We start from the raw sequence: 17948 nt of genomic DNA on the forward strand, positions 1-17948 counted from the left end.
CTCGCCATGCCGAGGCTTTGTAACGTCCGACGATGCATATGGCGTTTCGTCTTTCTCGATTACTACTACCGTGGGAGGCAGATTAGGTAAAATTTTGTCCCAGGCCGGCCTCTATTGAGGACTTTGCCTTGGTAAATAATATGGGTGAATGGAGACTGAAAATGTCACCGAAGCTCCGTTCCAAAGGACCTATAAATTCTACCACCACATACGGGACAAAGTAATACCATCAGTCATGAAGCAAATAAACCTTGGAAAAACGTACCATCATGACTCTTTGGAGAACCATGTTTGTCGAGTTTTTGAGCAGTTGCGCTACACTATGGGCACTGCTTAACAAGCTGTCATGGCCAGCCATCTTCCTGATAACACTTATACTTTACGTCTTGACATGCTCCCTTTTGCGGTTCAGGAGCCTTCGATCTATGAAATCCCGATTCAACTTTCCTGATAGGGCGTCCTTGGCTCGGATGACCGGTTCAGAAGCGCAAGCAATCATCGAACATGCTTATACCTACGAGTTCCCTTTATTCTTTGGCCTCTCATTGGCATATGCGCAGATGAAGGTAAGAAGAAACATTAGTCGTGTATACTTGACTCTCTGACTGTTTTAGACGTATGCCATTCAAAACATTGCAAAACTTCTAGCCGCGACAGGTAATCTTTCCAAACAGAGCAAAGTGTCCAAGAGGTAAGCCGGAGTGACAAACCCGCCTTTGCGAGACTTAAGCCCTAACGCCGCCTCAGGTTCGAAGACACGGCACTCATTTTTGCCTGGTAAGTCGAATGGATGTCCTTTTCTCTCCCCCAGACAAACATATGGCGGTACTGATGCCTCTAGTTTTATGCTCTTCCCCCCGGATTCCCCCCAGCTTCACGGCGCGGTGGCTCGAATGAACTACCTTCACGGCCCCTACATTCGGTCGGGCAAGATCCAAAACGAAGATCTATTATACGTCCTGTACGCGGCTATGAGCGAGCCCGTACGATTCATCCGATTGTACGAATGGCGGGAGCTTTCCATGTTCGAGATTGCCGCGCAGGGTACTCTTTGGAAGACGGTCGGCGACATGATGGGCATCAACTACACCGAGGCCCTTGGCAAAGACAACTGGAAAGACGGACTCGAGTTCATGGAACAAGTAGAGCAATGGGCGCTACACTACGAGACTGATCGGCTTCGACCGTCGCATCCTAGTCGGCAACTGGCAAACGCCCAGCTCGACCTCCTCACATCCATATTTCCCAGCTTCATGCGTTCTTTGATGCGGCAAATGGGTCTTGTCATGATGGGTGACAAGATGCGTTGCTCGTTTGGGTACGTCAATGTCACTAGTGAACCATGATGCAGCTGTCTGACTTCATGTGGCCAATAGCTTTCCGGAACCAAGCACGGCGATTTCGGCACTTACCCTCACTCTTTTATGGCTGCGGCAAATCATGATGCGCTTCTTCATGCCCCCTCGACCGACCAGCCGTCGCTACGTCACGGACCCCGATCCCATAACGGGTCGCATGTACAGCACTCACTATGTCAAGGAGCCGTGGTATAATCGACCGACTACATGGGCACGCTGGGGTCCCGCGGCATGGGCGACTTGGGCGTTTGGCGGCATGTTGCCTGGTGATGGCGGTCAGGAGATGAAGCCTGATGGGTTCTTGTTCGAGGATATTGGGCCAAAGGCAAAAATGGGCTTGGGTGCCGAGGAGACGAGGAACATACAGGAGGTTGTTCATGCAGCTGCCATGGCTTCGGGACGGTGTCCCTTTGCTTTGAAAGAATAGGAGCGGCGGGCTTTGCCATTTTGGTTATTCAACGTGGAGCAACTTGCGACATTCAACGAGTTTAAGTTGTAGATGTGGCACTTTAGTTGGATCCTCTGCCCCTAGTATTGAAACTGAAGATCCATATCAAGCTTGAAATGGTGGCTACAAGTTCCTGAATAGTGCATGCTAAATTGCGTGCGTCGTTTACACTCGTCCATGTTTCCACCATGTTGTCATAGCAGCAGCTAGTTTCCTAAACTTCAATTCTACACGAGTTTGGAAACTCTGCGGGCAACGATGCACAAATTCTTCAACTGGGAAATCAAGCGTGGTAAGTCACTACATAAAAAGCAATTGTGAAATATCTCGGCGCCATATATCCGTCATCTCAAACACCACAGCGCGACGTTCCGGCCACAAGAAAGAACACCCGAGTTTCAGGATGCATACCCGCACAGAATGTCTAGCGCCGCAGCAAATCACCTCATGGCAGCATGACCACTTTGATTTGTCCCCGTGCCGCGCCTCAATTTCACCCAAAACACTTGGAGAGCTACCGGGAATGCGCGTGGTCTCTGGAATGCAGCGCCGAAGGCTGGGAACATGACGTCCAACGACATGGCTAGCCGGCTACCACGAAAAAAAAACTTTTTCAAAGGGGGGAATTCCTCTCGTTGCAGTGTCTCAGTCAATTAGTGGAGTGGTGACGAATTGCCGCCAAAGTCTGGCCTTCTGATACCATCTCTGCAAGTGGACTGAGACAAGTAGCAAAGAGCTCCTTATCGTCGTGCTCCGTGGTAGCTCGTAAAACGGTCAGGCAAGACATGCGGAATGGCGAATGACCAGCCTGGATGTCACGGACGAGCCTCCGGGAGGTTGTTGAAAAGTCCGATATAAACCATTTCCCCCTGGTACTCCTTCTTTTTTGTTTGCAGCCGGTATCCATGAAGTTGCTACAACACTATGGACCAACCAAAGGTCATCGACGATGAAAAGCAGCCCTACGTTGCTCACGACATATTCGTCGCGGGTAATAACACACCGTCGTTATCCTCATACTCGTCCCATCCGTCGTCTCGCACTGCGTATGACGCTCACAGCCATCATGCCAACGAGCAACATGACTCGACTACGGGCCCGAATTTCGACTTTGACCCTCCTGATGGCGGATGGAGGGCTTGGTCTCAGGTCCTTGCCGCCAACCTCGCCAATGCTGTATCCTGGGGCTACGCTGCTACATTTGGAGTATACCAGCTGTATTATGTTGACACAATGGGCCTAGAGGCATCACAGGTATCTTGGATTGGGTCAGTCCAGGTATTTCTTGCATTTATTGTCTGTGGCCCATCCGGCCGCATTGCCGATGCTGGCTACGCCCACGAGATTATCATTGTGGGCTGCTTCTTCGTTGTGCTGGGCTCTTATATGACGAGCTTTTGCTACGAGTATTGGCAAATCATGCTCGCCCAAGGGGTTTGCACGGGGATTGGTCTCGGCGTCATTTCTACACCTGCCGTCGCCATCACCAGCTCGTACTTTAGCACACGCAGATCACTGGCGCTGTCCATGTCAGCCATGGGAACCTCCGCGGGGGGTGTTGTCTTCCCGGCGATAGTGCAGTACCTGATTCCTCAGGTAGGGTTTAGCTGGGCTACCCGAGTTGGTGCTCTGGTTGCGCTCATATTTTGTATAGGAGCCTGCGTGCTCCTGAAGCCGTACATCCCGGGGCGGAAATCGGGCCCCTGGGTTGAGTGGGCAGCTTTCAAAGAGATCCCTTATGCATTATTTGCCGCTGCAGCGTTTTTGAACTTTTACGGCATGTACTTTGGACTTTTTTATGTGAGCATACCCGTTTCTCTATATGCTCGCGGGCTTCTGGAGGAAGTTGAACTAATGCGGACCAAAACAGATTAATAGCTTTGCGCGCAACGTCATTGGATTTTCGTCTGTCGAATCTGTAAGCTTGCTGCTGATTACGAATTCCATCGGCCTCCCGGTCCGACCGATTATAGGATATGTGGCAAATACGCATGTTGGACCGATTAATGTTTTCATCATGGCCACTGCGTTTGTAGGCGTCATGCTGTTTATTTGGACGACGATAACTACACGGGCGAGTATGTACGTGTTCAGTGTCTTTTACGGCCTGGCTGTCAGTGCCAATCAAAGCACCTATGTTCCATCACTGGCGAGTTTGACTCGGGATCCGCAAAAGATGGGGATCCGATTCGGCATGATCGAAACATTATGCGCTTTTTCTACCCTAGCCGGCCCTCCTACGGCGGGGGCAATCATTGATCGAACGGGCAGTTATGCCTTGGCTCAGATTTGGGGCGGATCAGTAATGCTGGCTGCTGCATTAACTCTGGTGGCGTCGCGAGTATCTATTACCGGCTGGAAGTGGAAAGTCTTGATATGACTGCCGAGGTCGAGGCCAGGGACGGGAAAGACAGGTGCAGAGAAGATGTGTGTACACGAGTGTCTTTGGACCCAGGTCAACCGAATACGGGGATAGTAGCAAGATTATCCCAATTCTACTTGTAAGAACTAGACTCTACACTTACACTTAGGTTTCCTTGATTGTATTTTATATTATTATAGTGTATAAGTTATAGAGTATTGCTCAAAATAGCGTTCTAATAGATCTGTCTTGTTGTAACTTTTAGAAAGGCTAAAGCTATGTGGCTGTCTCACGTATAAAAATGCTTTAGGTGTCACACTGTTGGACGAGGGCTGCGATCAGGTGCGCTAGGGCAGAAGACTCTCACCGACTTCTTACATTTAAAGAGCTTTTTGGTCCATTTAACCATTGAGGAAAACCAAACACTGTTATTGGATGAATTGAGTTATTACTCCAAGCGCTCACTCAGACCTTATTGCAATAAAGGTGGCAAAGATGACCTGGAGGAGCAGTTGCATGTTGCTATTGTTGCCCTTGATAATGGGGCCAATGCAGGAGATCTAAAATGTGAATGTGGATTAGGTCTCTTGCTTCGAATCATGCATTGAATTTCTGAACTCGGATAAGAGCTTTTTTCTCGCCTTTATTATCGATTAGGGAAGACTCGGCAAGAAAATTCGATTACAGAGTGGCGCTCTTTTCTCGCGGCTTATGCCGATATTCAATATACGGTGCTTAGCACTATTCTCTATTGGAAACTTGTTAGACCAGTTTGCGGAGGTCACATTATGAGAGCCAGGGGTAGTTAAATTTAATACAACGAAACGGGGACTGTGGAGTTATCGAGGTTGTAGTTCAGTTGCGGGATTGGATGAAAGAAATGTCAATAGGGATGTCTTGTTCTGCCTCGGTTTTGAGTCGTCCGTATTTTGCGATTGCTTCTGAGTTTGCCCTAATAGCTTCCAGGTCAGTGTGACCAATATTACATGGATCGTAAGCTACTCAAGGTGCGTAATATCATGGCGTCTTTGGAGGCCGCAATACAATAGCCCACATTTCCACTTTTGAGAAACCTACGGGATCGTATAAACACCAGAGGGCCCAAGAGGGTCAATGTAACCTATAATGGTGTTGAAACATCTTGCCCCCAAAGCTATGAGAAAAGAAACTTACACGTAGCTGGGCTTGATGTGTATAAGCTCTGAAGTCTCCTGACATCAGTCCAGATCAGTTCGCTCATTCAAGGCAAGCAAAATACTATGTCAAGAGCATGCAAGAGTTATTTCCCAAGTGGCAATAAAAAATCAATCGTACTACTGCTACCTAGCTTCCTCGTACTAATCCTGAGGGTTAAGCAGTGTTTGCAGTCGCGGAGGCGCTGGTCATGACGCACGTTGGAACGGTCCAAGCCAAGGATATTGACAATTGCAAGGCGCTTGGGTTTGGCAGCTTATGTAACAAATTATGATGGACCGAATTCAACCGAAGCCGGCATAGCTTAGTGGTAGAGCGTTGCACTTGTATCCAATATCTCCACGATATGCAAAGGTCGCTTGTTCGAGTCAGGCTGTTGGCATCCTTTTTGTACTTTTCGTTTTTTTTTTCTCTCTCCCTTTTACTCATGGATCTTCTACGTCACGGTTCGCACTGTTCTCCCTCTTTTTTTTTTTTGCCCTGAGGCGTAGCCAAGCCGCAGACTCCCAAGTCTAACCCGACACGCCTCGTCTTATCTGATAAGTGATTCGAACAAACTCTTCTATTTTTTATCCCAGAAATAAAGAGGGGCATTACTGAAGCGGGCGTCATAACCTGAATCGACCAATTCTTATCGCGGGTCTCGGGGCACACTGCATGTTTCCGCGTCTACAAAACATTTACACCATTGTTCCACCAGCAAAGAGCTACCAACATCAACCGTCATCCATTTTGAGGGTCTCGAAAACGATGCTTTAGTGGTCCATGCTTTTACTTGGTGTGGTTAAAAAGCTGTCGGTGATAGTTTTCTCGGCGATATAGAGAATTAGAACTCTAGGTTGGGAAGAGATTCCGCTGGAATCCGAAGCAGTGGCAGATGTAAAATAAATATATCCCATAGTGTCTTCAATCAGTTTGCCGTTGATTCTTTCCCCCGAGGGCTACATCATCACAGCCTTTTATCTTACGCTTCAGGCCCCAGCCCGGACGCAGGCCGGTAATTCGTTCCAAAATAGACCAGACTTCCCACTACCGGAACCACCACCGCAGCCAACGTCATCATTGCATTCTGAATCCGGGGCTTCAACCAGTCACCAACCTTCCTCCTGAAGTTCTCCTGGATGTTAGGACTGGGAAACGGCTGGTCGGGGATGGGGAGATCTAGGAACGCGCAGATTTGTTCCCAGCCGAGACCATCTTCGAGATGGGAAAACAGGAGCCGATCGGCGGGGAGGACGCTCTTCGCCATTTCGATGCTACAGTCCTGAGGTATGAACCTGGTGACGAAAAGGCGAGAAAATAGGGCCGCCGTGGGGAAACTCACTAAGAAACATAATTGCGCCGCATGGCCGCCTTGTTGTCCCTATCCCCAGGAACAGTGCCGTCGGCAATCGCCCCATAAATAACCTTGTTCAAAGTGAGAAATTTGTGCAAATCCCTACTGAAATACTGCAACACATTCAGCGGGAAGTGGTTCATCTTGGTGATAACCTCGCCGACCGTCTTGTTCACAGAGGTCACCCATTTATCGGGGTCGCGGTCGCTCAAGATGAACTTGATGTTCGGGTCGTCGGCGTAGGCTTTGAGGAGTCCTGGGCCCAGGAAATACGGAATTTCGACGAGGCACTGTAAAAACAAAATCAGGCCACAGGAAAGGATCATGCAGCAAGAGGACGTAGCTTCATACATCATATTCAGCCAGCCACTTATCGAAGTCTGGTCTGCTGTACCGCTTAACGCCTGAGGAGGGGCTATATTGCGCCCGGATAGCCTCGGCGAGAATCTCCATGTGCAGCACTCCGCCTTGATAAAGACACTCTTTCATGTGGAATGTCTTGTAGCCCAGGATCGTCATGGCCTCGTATACGCTCCGCGTTCCCGTTCTAACCCGTAAGTCAGCCTCACTCCTCTCCTGCTACTATTTGCCACTAGTGATAAGAGTCATACCTGCTTGCCGTTGCCACAATGACCTTGACCTGCGCCCTGGTCTTGGGTGGAGGCAGCTTATCAACTGTTCGCGACATGGCCAAGGCGAACAGCGGTGTTTGTTCCCCAGCCACGAAAGGTTGCCAACGATTGTCATTATTGAATGATCAACATGGGGAGATCAGAAGTGGGATTATGCTGCAACTATCTTGAATAAGATCCGATGGCGAATATGACTAATGCTGAATTTATACGCGAAAGGGGCTACCTACACCGTTGCATTGCAGCAATGCATCGCACAATTCGGCTGCACATCTATTGTACAAACCGTGGCATAATGTTTTATACCGGCGGCTCGTCGGGGGAACCCGACCATGCGATGATTTCAAATTTCATTGGACCAGGAGGCGCGCGCTAGTAAGCTGACAACTGAGACAGTTCAAAGAGGCGCTGACGATTTTGGGCCAAGGGCGCCACGACTGGTGCTTATTTACTGATAACATCAATAAGTTATGTGTCAACGTACTCCAATAAGAGTTGGACCACGCCTGTGCAGTATAAGCCAAAAACAGTGGTTTATGCTCACGATATCTTCATTGAGGCCGTCCATGGTATCTAGTGCGGAACCAATTCTCAAGAGCTTTTGGAGTGATTTGAAGCCTAGCAGAGATACTTTGAGACCTTCTGCGGTAGATACAAGAAGGTAAAAAGAACGTATATTGGAAGAAATGTTTAAAAAACATTAAAACATATCCGGTGTTGACAAGATGATGATCTAGTATAGTAGTGCTACTGTTAGGGCAATATCGTTTGACAACTTGGCCGTGGACTGTAGTTGTATGTCAAATAGGTTTGAAACCAGCTTCAAATTGAAAGCCTATTTCGCTAAAACGGCCCTGTGCCGTGCAGTGGCTGGACATCAGCCACATCACTTCCAATGCACAGGGCGGAGTTTGGCCTCGAATTAGGAAGGACAAACAACAAAAGCCAATTGAATCGGTTCCTTTCTTTATTTGCGATAATTCAACAAATATCGACTCTACAGACGCAGCCCTCCAGGTTGCTGCAAAGGCCCCATCACGTGGAGTGGTGTCAACATCGAAACCGACCGGCGTGGGGAAGTGGGACGGCATGCATGTACGTACATACATACATAATTGACTCTATTCATCTGTATTCATCCTGACGCCATTGGTTTTCCCCTTTTTGAGTAATTGCCCCGAGGCTTGAATTTCCCCAAGAGGCCCAAGATGCGCTCATCAATCATTGCGTCTCTGGCGCTGGTGCCGTGGGCAACGTGCCACCAACAGCCATTGAAGGACGCGAAGCACCGTGTCCCAACCTCACACCACACAGTCACGACCGCAGCACCCTCATATCGCCAGGAACTGCTCAGCCTACACAGGCAACTCATCTCAATTCCCTCCATCTCGGGAGACGAAAACGCCGTCGGCAACTTCCTCGTCGACTACCTCACTGCCCGCGGGTACCATGCCGACCTCCAGCCCGTCGCGGCCAGAGACGGCACGCCCCCCAACAAACAACGCTTCAACGTCCTTGCGTGGAAGGGCGAGAGAATCCCCTCGGCCAAGGTAGTTGTGTCCTCGCACATTGACGTCGTGCCCCCGCACATTCCATACTCCATCTCCCCCGGCGAAATCACGCCCGAAACCATGATCAAGGGCCGCGGCTCCGTCGACGCCAAGGGCAGCGTGGCGTCCATGATTGTCGCGCTGGAGCAGCTGCATGCTTCAAAGGAAATTGCCAACCGGGGAGACGTGATGCTCCTCTTTGTGGTGGGCGAAGAAGTGGCCGGCGACGGAATGGCCACGTTTAGCGACTCGCTGTCCAGGATGGAGGAGCCGCCCAAGTTCGACGCCGTCATCTTTGGTGAGCCTACCGAGAACAAGCTTGCGTGCGGCCACAAGGGCGGGCTGTTCTGCGACATCACCGCCCGTGGTGTGCCGGGTCATAGTGGGTATCCGTGGCTGGGCAAGTCGGCAAACGAGCTGATGGTGCGTGCCTTGGCCAAGATTCTGGATGCCGACCTGGGCAGCTCGGAGCTTTTTGGAAACACGACGTTTAACATTGGCCGGTTCGATGGCGGTGTGGCGGCTAATGTGATTCCTGAGAAGGCAGTGGTCAAGTTTGCCGGGAGGGTGGCCATTGGGCCCGAGGACAAGGGGCATGAGATTGTGACGAGCAAGATTCAGAGGATACTGGATGAGGTTGACGACGAGGCGTTTGACATGGACTGCACGCACGGCTATGGGTCGGTCGAGTGCAACTGCGAAGTTGACGGTATGTTTCCCAAGAGGTATCTGCTCATGGGGGCATTTACTAACCCCCCTCGTCGTACAGGATTCGAAAAGATTACAGTCAATTACGGCACGGATATTCCCAACCTGGCTGGTGATCACACGAGGTACTTGTACGGTCCTGGCAACATTCTCGTTGCTCATGGCGCGAGGGAAAACTTGACGGTTGCGGATTTGGAAGAAGCCGTTGAAGGGTATCAGAAACTAATTGTCCATGCGTTGAAGCAATAACGTCAGGGGATCACAGCAAGTGGCTGTGGAAGACGGGCTCAATGCTATACGCGCTCATAATCTAATGCGGTGACACCCCCCCAAGTCGTATCCATGTCGTTTCAAAAAAAAAAATCACACTTTTACATATCCAACTCCCACATGTGCACTCAACTTCCCATTACTTCAATCCATCACTATCACACCCCAGCCACTTTTGCCCACCGTTCTGGCATTATCTTGCTAAAGTCGAATTTGCCATCGGGTCCCTTCTCGACTGCCCCCTTTTCAGTCACCACGGCATCAATCAACTCAGCTGGCGTAACATCAAACGCGGGGTTCCACACCTCGATTCTCTGATCGGCCGTGGCAACTCTGACCTTTGTGCTCTCATCCACCTTGCCATCAGCCTTGATGACAGCACCAGTCACCTGGGTCAGCTCCTCCCGCTTGCGCTCCTCAATCTTGATGCCATTTCCCGTTTCCGTCTCCAGATCGATGCTGGTAGTCGGCGCCGCAACCAAAAACTTGATGCCGTGGTGCTTCGCGAGCACGGCCAGTTGGTACGTCCCAATCTTGTTGGCAGTGTCACCGTTCCGAACAACTCGGTCGGCGCCGACAATGACAGCCACAATGTTCTTCTCAGCCTTCTTAGTGCGAAATAGGGATGCGGCCATGGAATCAGTAATCAGGGTGCTGGGGATGCCTTCATAGACCAGCTCAAAGGCAGTGAGGCGACTGCCTTGATTGTATGGCCTGGTCTCAGTACAGAACGCATGTCGTAGTTGGCCATTTGCCTGCAGGGTTCGAATAATGCCAAGTGCCGTTCCGTGGCCGGATGTTGCCAGCGAGCCGGTGTTGCAATGTGTGAGAACGGAAACGGTGTTATCTGATGTCGCGCCAACTTGCGTCTTGAGCCACTCGGCGCCGTAATCCCCGATGGCAAGGTTTGTCTTGAGGTCCTTTTCAAAGATGTTCTCGGCTTCTTCGATAAATCCCTGGATAATAGACGCCTTGGTTTCACCAGACGTGCGTATCCGCGCCTTGAGCTGGTTAATGGCGTTGGTGAGATCGACGGCGGTGGGACGACTCTGCTTCAGATAGTCAAGCGCTTCGTCGATGTGGGCAATGACTTGCTGAGGCGAGTCAGCAGCTACGGGGCCATTGAATAGCTCAACGGCAAGCCCAAGACTGGCGACGATGGCAATGGCAGGGGCGCCACGGGTTCGCATCGAGGCAATGCTGTCGAAGGCTTCCTGGCGGGTTGAGACTTGGTCATAGTGGAATTCGTGCGGGAGGCGGAGCTGGTCAAGGACCTCGAGCTTGCCGCGAGAATAGCGGACAGCTTGAAGGGTGGACATGGCGAATCTTTGAAACACCTTGATCACAAATGCAAAGAGGAAATGAAAGCGGCCTGCCAGATGTTTTGTTGCCCCTCCACATCTCCAGATCTTTCCAGGTTGAACAATTCTGCCGCCACCCCGCCATGGCGTCAGCGCGTACCGACACCAGACAGCTTGACATCTGGAGGTCCCAGCCCGATTTATTGGTGCACGCGCAACGGTCGACCAATGATGGTGCTTCAGTAGTGCACCGTGCTGCTCTACGGCGCCATGAGCTCTCACCGCCCGGCCTTTGACCAGACATGGACTGCACCACGTGTGATACTAGAGCTGCCAGGGACCTGCATGTGGTACCAAAAAGCCACACTGTCTCGAGTATTCCGAATGTCGACTCTTGTGCATCGGCGCATTCAGCCTCGTCCTTAGACATCGCCTTCACATGATAAGATGCCAATGGCAGAATCGACGCGTTGGCCATGGAACAGCAGTCATCGACGTCAAAAGTGACAGGTAAGCCGTGCTCCTTGCTTCCTGCTTCCTGCTTCTTGCACCCCTTCCGCCTTAGCGTACGTGCTGACCTTTCTCAGTCGAGTACTTCGATCCTCACCATGTCTACAAGCTTCTTGCGCCTGGCCTAGTCCCTCGATTGCCCTTGCGCAACCTCCACTGGCAGTCGCATGCTGGACCTCTCCGATCTATCGACACCCTACATGTTGATTTGGTGCCAGGCGATGCCTCGCAGCCACCCGAACCCGCGGCTCCCAAGTCAAGGCGGTCTACGAATGCCTCGCGTGACGATGGCTTCCAAACCCAGCAAGTGGGCGGAGAGGCCAGCTCGACAGACACAGTTGACAAGCAGGCTGCGGCGACCAAGACCTCCCCATCGGGCCAGCGGCGCCATCAGATCCCCGGCCTGCGCAGCACCCCCTATCTCAAAGTGCTCCTGGTACGGTGCGACGACAACGATTCATACAAGGCCACGGTGAGAGCAGAGGTTCGCGAGTGGATCAAGGAGCACACGCCGCCATCGAACTCGTCCAAAAAAGCCAGCAATCAGGAGAAGCACGATGCCTTTGAGTGGCTCATATTGCATGTCGTCATCCCCAATACTGCGGCTGCCACTCAACCCCGAAACACTGGAAGCAAGGGTGAGGGGGGTTCAGCAGAAAAGGCATCAACTACTTCACGATGGAGACCAGGGTCAACGCCATTGATGGAGAAGTTTCGATCAGATTTCAACTCGTCTAGCAAAGGCGCACCGGACCGTGTTGCCCAGATTCGCATCGGCATCAACGATGTGCCGTACGACCTACTGCCAAGGGTAGTTCCTGCTGTGCCGTCTGGATACTCGGAGACAGAGCAAGATGCAGAGAATGCATGGAACGAGCTGATGAGCAAATTCAAGAGCTTAATTCTGAGCTCTTTTGATATGCGAGTAACACAATACGAGGAGGATATTAAAGAAAAGGACGGTCAAAGAAGTCTACCCGGCTGGAACTTTTGTACCTTTTTCATCCTGAAGGAGGGTTTGGCACGCGGGTTCGAAAATGTTGGTCTTGTCGAGGATGCCCTCGTCGGATACGACGAGCTGAGCATTGGGCTTGATTCAGTCATTCAAGAACAAGTCGAGAGCGGAGCGCCGGAGAAGCACGGCGGCGTCATGTTAACATATACGGAGGAGCTGCAAAGGATGGCCAGGCAAGTCTTAACGGAGCTATCAGGGGACGCCGGTGATGAGGTAGCCGTGGACTTGCAAAGGCAGGAAACGGCCTCAAACGATGCCGACGATATCCCCATCAGCTCATCGAATAAGGCCTACCGCGATATGATTCTTGCCAACCAAGTGTCCGTTTTTGATTTCAGATGCTACATCTTCTCAAGGCAAATATCACTACTCCTGCGTTTGGGTAATGCATTTGCAACACGGGAAGAATTGCTGGCCAAGTTGATGGATCAGCGCAATTCGATTCTCCATGGCGTGGCGCCGCTCCTACCGCCCATGAATAATGACGATGGACCTGAAAATTTGGGCATGCTCTCCGAGGTATGCCGACGGACTTTGGAGTTTATTCCAGTAATATCCCAAGTGATGCGCCAAGATATCACCGCCTCCTTGTTAAATGATACCAATCCCAATACTGCAGACAATGCACAAGTGACGACCTTGGATCCATTCTTGCTGGAGACGATGGACAACATGGTTGCATCGTTTGCATTTACCATTGCCCAGCAGATTCTCGTCCAAACGTCGACCAAAGCACTGCCAATCCCACTGCCGACCTTGGTCATGGAAGACGGAGCCGAGCCAAAGTCATCAATCCCAGAACCGAAGACTATGCTACATCCAGCGAGATCCTCGTCATTGCAAGCGCAGCCGTCATCTCGGCCACCTTCTAATCCCAACTTTCCCGGTCCTGGTAGGAAACCGAGTCTCGCAGAACCTGAGCCACAGGCGTCGTCGTTCCTCAAGGTTGGGCTTGAAGAATTGGCGGCTCGTCGTGCGGAGCTGTACATGCTATCCAGGAGAATATTAGAAGGCCTGGGCAAAAAGCGCGGCTGGTCCAACGGCTGGGATGAAGCACCATTGGTTGGTGAACCTGGGCTTGACGGCATGGAAGAAATCAGTCTCGATGATGGTGGTGCTGGTGGTGGATGTGGCCGTGGTTCGAGCATTGGAGGCAAATCTAGCACAGAATCTACTGCACCTTCAATCGCTGGTGTTGACAGTCAAATCCTGCGGACGGCCACCGATAACACAGTCGACTTTTATCGTCTATACGAAATTCTCACTGGCAAAGCTAGCCACCACTTTGCCGTTGCCAATCATGTTCATTCCGTCACGACTTGCAAAGCTGATCTGGCCATGCTCAAATTTCACACGAAAGAATACAAGGCTGCCACCAAACACTTCGAAGAGGCCACTCCATTCTTTGCCGAAAATGGATGGTCACTCTTGGAGCTATCTCTGCTGGTCATGTATTGCCAGTGTCTAAGCGAGCTCGGGTCCGACGATCACTATGTCAATGTTGCGATGACGCTTCTCATCAAGTCGTGTGCCGCTGAAAGAGAACGACGGGAGCGGAAGGCTGCCGTAGTAGCGCTGCCAAAGGCCACCATTCTCGATAGCTCGCCTACCAAGCAGGTCGCAGCCAAACTATTTGCACTGACTTCAAATCTCTCCTCAGAGGTCAAGGTGCCCCTATCAAAATTCTTCATGGATGTTGAGTTGGAAGGAACACCCGTATACCACGACCGCAAAGATGGGTTTTCGTTAAAGATTCAACTCAGGAGTCTGCTGCCAGAGAAGCTGACGCTGGATTCCGCAAAGTTAAGAATAACATGTACAGATGGAGGACCACGCAGAGACATCAACTTGGAAGTCGACGAGGAAATTGTTCTCTCTCCAGGCAAGAATTCAATCTCTGTAGCGTGCAATGTATGTCAAAGCTGTCGATTTTTGGGTCTGATTCTATTACTAACTGCTGCCCAGTCCGTCATTCCCGGAAGCTATCGTGTAAGCCGGCTGGCTTTGGTATCCAGCAAACTATTCCTCCACCACGAACAAGATGTCAACTCCTTGCCTCCCCGGACAAGCAGCATCTTCCAAGATCCCGATGTAACCTTGTTTCAATGCCCCAATGCGCTTGACGTGCAGTTGACGGCCAGCAGACACATAAGCCTTGGCAAGAACAACGCGCTTGATCTCATCATTCGTTCTGGGTGGAACACCTTGAAGGGCTGTGAAGTCAAAATCCGACCAACAACCGGTGGTCTCCGTCTGTTGACCACAGAAGCAAAACTTGTCGACGAATCCATCCAGTTTGCGAAACGCCCAGAATCTGGGGCGCTTTTCTTCGGTCCGATGGAGGAGGCGACATCCATTACTGTGCGCTTGCCTTACTCCATTGAGCAGGATCTGGGCGACGTTTCAGTCAAGGTAGAGGTTACATATGTAACAACAAGTGACGAATCATTCCAGCTCGCAAAGTCGATCATGATTCCGGTCTCGCTCGCAGTTGGGGTGAATGTACAAGACGTGTTCAAGCATAATGCGCTGTTCTCGCGGTTCAACGTGGACACTGCGTCCTCCAGCCCACTGCGACTATTCAAGAGCGAGCTTGTGGAGTCGGAGCTGTTCGAACCCTCGTTTGGCATCCCGCCAGCCAATACAGTCATGGTTTTCCCAAAGCAGCATGCTACATTACTCTATAAAGTAAAAAGGAAGGAGGGGGCGAAGGTGGCTGCACGAAGCGGCAGGATACTGCATCTCAAGTTATACTACAGCGTGCTGCAGACGGAGATAGAGGAGCGCATAAAAGAGTCGATTCTAGAAGGACTCAAAGACACGCCGCTGGAGCTGTATTCCAAGGTGACGGCGGCGCGTGTACTGGAGGAAACAAGGAACGGGCTAGAGGCCCACGATCTAGAACGAGCAGCGCTGGTGGGCGAAGTCACAACATCGTATCTAGAGAAGGCCCGGTGGGCACATCACTTGCGTGGTCTTGGATGTGTGCCCGGCACAAGGGACGATGCGACGACAAAATTGGCCGAGTTTCTCGACGATTGGCAGAGGAAGCACCCTCGCATGACCCTCCCAACAGGCACACCAGACGAACCATGGTCCATTGTCATACCCGTCGAGGTCCCATCCCTCTCCGTTGTCCACACAGCCGACATTCGCATCGAGCAATCTCTCCTAGACCACCTTGAGGGACCCTCAGCGGGCGCTCCAGCAGCCTCGGTAAACCAAGTCCTTCCGGCGACACTCCACCTCAAATGGACACGCATCTGGGACACTGACGCGCTGGCTCGGGAGGACGAAGAGTTCAGCTACGAGGTCACGGCGCCCAGCGACGCATGGGTCATTGGCGGTCGTCGAAGGGGACACTTTGTCATCCCTGGGGGCAAAGCACCCAGCACCATGTCGTCAACTGCAGAGACGGAGGCCGAAATCCCGCTGGTGCTGATCCCCCAGAGGGAAGGCTATCTGCCGTACCCAACGGTGGAAATTAAGGATGTGCCGCCGGCGGAGGGACACAGAGGAGCAGCGAGCACAACTGCGCCGTGCGAGGTGGACTGGAGGAATCTGGGCGAGACAGTGAGGGTGGTTAGCGAGAGGAGGAGCGTGACAGTGAGCTTGGATGCCAGTGGGCCGGGGGGAGGGCCATTGGTATGTGAAAGCGAGGGCATGAACAGGCAGAAGGGCAGGATAGTGGCATGAGGCAGACGGTAGACAAGAGAGTGTGCGATTCTACTTTTGATGCCTCTTTTGAGAATGTGTGTGTGTGTGTGTGCGTGTCTGTATCGAACCATTTCATTTCGTCAACGCTACACCGTTATGTGATGTTTCCCTCCCCTCACCCTGGACGTCTCGTGCCATTTATCAATCAATCAGTCCACCAACCCATCCAGCCAACATGGAAGCTGCCCACGCAGCCTAGTGAAGGACGCCACGGCCGCAGAAACAATGGAGGAAGCACCAGCGCAGCACCCATCAGCGCCCAGGTCGCCATCCCATGCACGTCACACACCCGAAGCCTCGACGCCGCCTCGCACTCGCCTCACCCCTGACGTCATGCCCATCACCCACCCACCAGCCGCTTGTCCTGCACCGGCCCGCGCCACATGACGCCGTGCCATCCCGACCAATCACTCTTGAGCGCTGTCCTGCGCGCCAGCCAAAACGGGAACCGGTCAGCCTGCGCGAGACGGGTCACGTTGGACTGGCGTCTTGTTTCAGCCAGCGGGAGAAAAGTGTTTTGCATATCTTGGGATGAATGTTTCCCCGGGGGCTGCTAGGCATGTTTGTTGTGCTATATCCGACCACAGCTGCTAGACTGTTGCAGATATAAGTTCACGGGCTTTAGGGGACAGGGACGAGATTGATGATGGATATCATGGCTCGGGAGACTCAAGAGCGTGCTGCGTTCTTGACACTTTGACTAGCTTGCTGCATGGTGGAGGAAAATTGTCTGTCAAGACGAATGTCGTCTGCATGATTGGGGGAGTCTCAGGTATTACGACTAGCCCTCGTCCTGATGAGCAATGTTTGCGCTCTTGTTCATGCTGTAAGCATGTAGCTCACATTCCCCTTGTGAATGAGCATGAGAGCGGGCAATATTATTCTCCCACTCTTTGTCGCGCGCAAATTACTCAAGGGCGCCTTGGTAATTCATGTTGCATATTTAAGCGCCCTTTTATAATTTGCCCGCCTATTTACGAGAGAAACGTATACTTTTATCTGCGTCTTGACGTAGCTAGTACTAATCTTGGAATAGGCACTAGGCTCTTCCCGCCTCTAGACACACCACCTGTCTTTGAAGATGGCTGCTTTGCTGTACTCGATATTGTCAGGGCAAGTTTTTTCTCTCCCTATAGACAGATGGTTTGCTGGGCATGGTCCCTAAAACACGGGCAGAATTATCGTTTGCCGGGGCCATGGTTCCGCATCCACCCTAGTTGACTGACGGTGTGTTATTTTGAAATGCATTCGTGCCGTTGGATAATACAAACGAACAAAAAAAAAAGTTGAGAAACACACGCCCATCCATGACCAACCCCATTCATGATACAAACACACACACTTTTATACTTGAATAAAATAAAAAAAGAGTGGAGCTACCAGACGGCTTTTGACAAAAAAGAAAGAAAGAAAGAAAGCCGCCAGGCCCCGATAAAAAGGGGCCGCCAGGACCCTGCAGACCGCCACTGACGATCCGGCTTCGCTCTGCGCGACAGGGGTCAGGGCTGCCGCCAGGGCGTCACATGGCCTCATTCCCCGCCAGCCGG

At 51.6% G+C, this 17948-nt stretch overlaps 7 protein-coding genes and 1 non-coding gene across 8 annotated transcripts; 5 read left to right on the top strand and 3 right to left on the bottom strand.

Moving 5' to 3' along the window:
* Positions 1-269: 269 nt before the first annotated feature.
* Positions 270-1785, top strand: mpaB_0 (Mycophenolic acid synthesis protein B; the record flags this gene model as incomplete). The annotated part of the gene is made up of 5 exons (XM_014694370.1): positions 270-566; positions 615-691; positions 748-777; positions 842-1318; positions 1377-1785. The coding sequence occupies 5 exons, from the start codon at positions 270-272 to the stop codon at positions 1783-1785; spliced, it is 1290 nt and encodes a 429-aa protein (XP_014549856.1).
* A 945-nt stretch (positions 1786-2730) lies between these two features.
* On the top strand, positions 2731-4186 carry apdF_1 (Aspyridones efflux protein; the record flags this gene model as incomplete). The annotated part of the gene is made up of 2 exons (XM_014694369.1): positions 2731-3606; positions 3677-4186. The coding sequence occupies 2 exons, from the start codon at positions 2731-2733 to the stop codon at positions 4184-4186; spliced, it is 1386 nt and encodes a 461-aa protein (XP_014549855.1).
* Positions 4187-5655: 1469 nt separating this feature from the next.
* Positions 5656-5744, top strand: G6M90_tRNA00000002. The gene has a single exon. It is a non-coding gene; the product is annotated as a tRNA-Thr (tRNA).
* A 582-nt stretch (positions 5745-6326) lies between these two features.
* G6M90_00g006520 (uncharacterized protein) lies at positions 6327-6611 on the bottom strand (the record flags this gene model as incomplete). The annotated part of the gene is made up of 1 exon (XM_066129613.1): positions 6327-6611. One exon carries the CDS (start codon positions 6609-6611, stop codon positions 6327-6329), a length of 285 nt encoding a protein of 94 aa, XP_065986106.1.
* A 74-nt stretch (positions 6612-6685) lies between these two features.
* G6M90_00g006530 (uncharacterized protein) lies at positions 6686-7386 on the bottom strand (the record flags this gene model as incomplete). Its single annotated transcript, XM_014694368.2, has 3 exons — positions 6686-6988; positions 7050-7245; positions 7310-7386. The coding sequence occupies 3 exons, from the start codon at positions 7384-7386 to the stop codon at positions 6686-6688; spliced, it is 576 nt and encodes a 191-aa protein (XP_014549854.2).
* A 1152-nt stretch (positions 7387-8538) lies between these two features.
* G6M90_00g006540 (uncharacterized protein) lies at positions 8539-9837 on the top strand (the record flags this gene model as incomplete). The annotated part of the gene is made up of 2 exons (XM_066129614.1): positions 8539-9589; positions 9650-9837. The coding sequence occupies 2 exons, from the start codon at positions 8539-8541 to the stop codon at positions 9835-9837; spliced, it is 1239 nt and encodes a 412-aa protein (XP_065985587.1).
* Positions 9838-10016: 179 nt separating this feature from the next.
* MRI1 (Methylthioribose-1-phosphate isomerase) lies at positions 10017-11177 on the bottom strand (the record flags this gene model as incomplete). Its single annotated transcript, XM_014694366.1, has 1 exon — positions 10017-11177. One exon carries the CDS (start codon positions 11175-11177, stop codon positions 10017-10019), a length of 1161 nt encoding a protein of 386 aa, XP_014549852.1.
* Positions 11178-11635: 458 nt separating this feature from the next.
* On the top strand, positions 11636-16380 carry Trappc10 (Trafficking protein particle complex subunit 10; the record flags this gene model as incomplete). Its single annotated transcript, XM_014694365.1, has 3 exons — positions 11636-11669; positions 11747-14595; positions 14650-16380. 3 exons carry the CDS (start codon positions 11636-11638, stop codon positions 16378-16380), a joined length of 4614 nt encoding a protein of 1537 aa, XP_014549851.1.
* Positions 16381-17948: the final 1568 nt, after the last annotated feature.

The sequence above is a fragment of the Metarhizium brunneum genome, chromosome 1 (genome assembly GCF_013426205.1).
Source record: "Metarhizium brunneum chromosome 1, complete sequence".
Taxonomy (NCBI): domain Eukaryota; kingdom Fungi; phylum Ascomycota; class Sordariomycetes; order Hypocreales; family Clavicipitaceae; genus Metarhizium; species Metarhizium brunneum.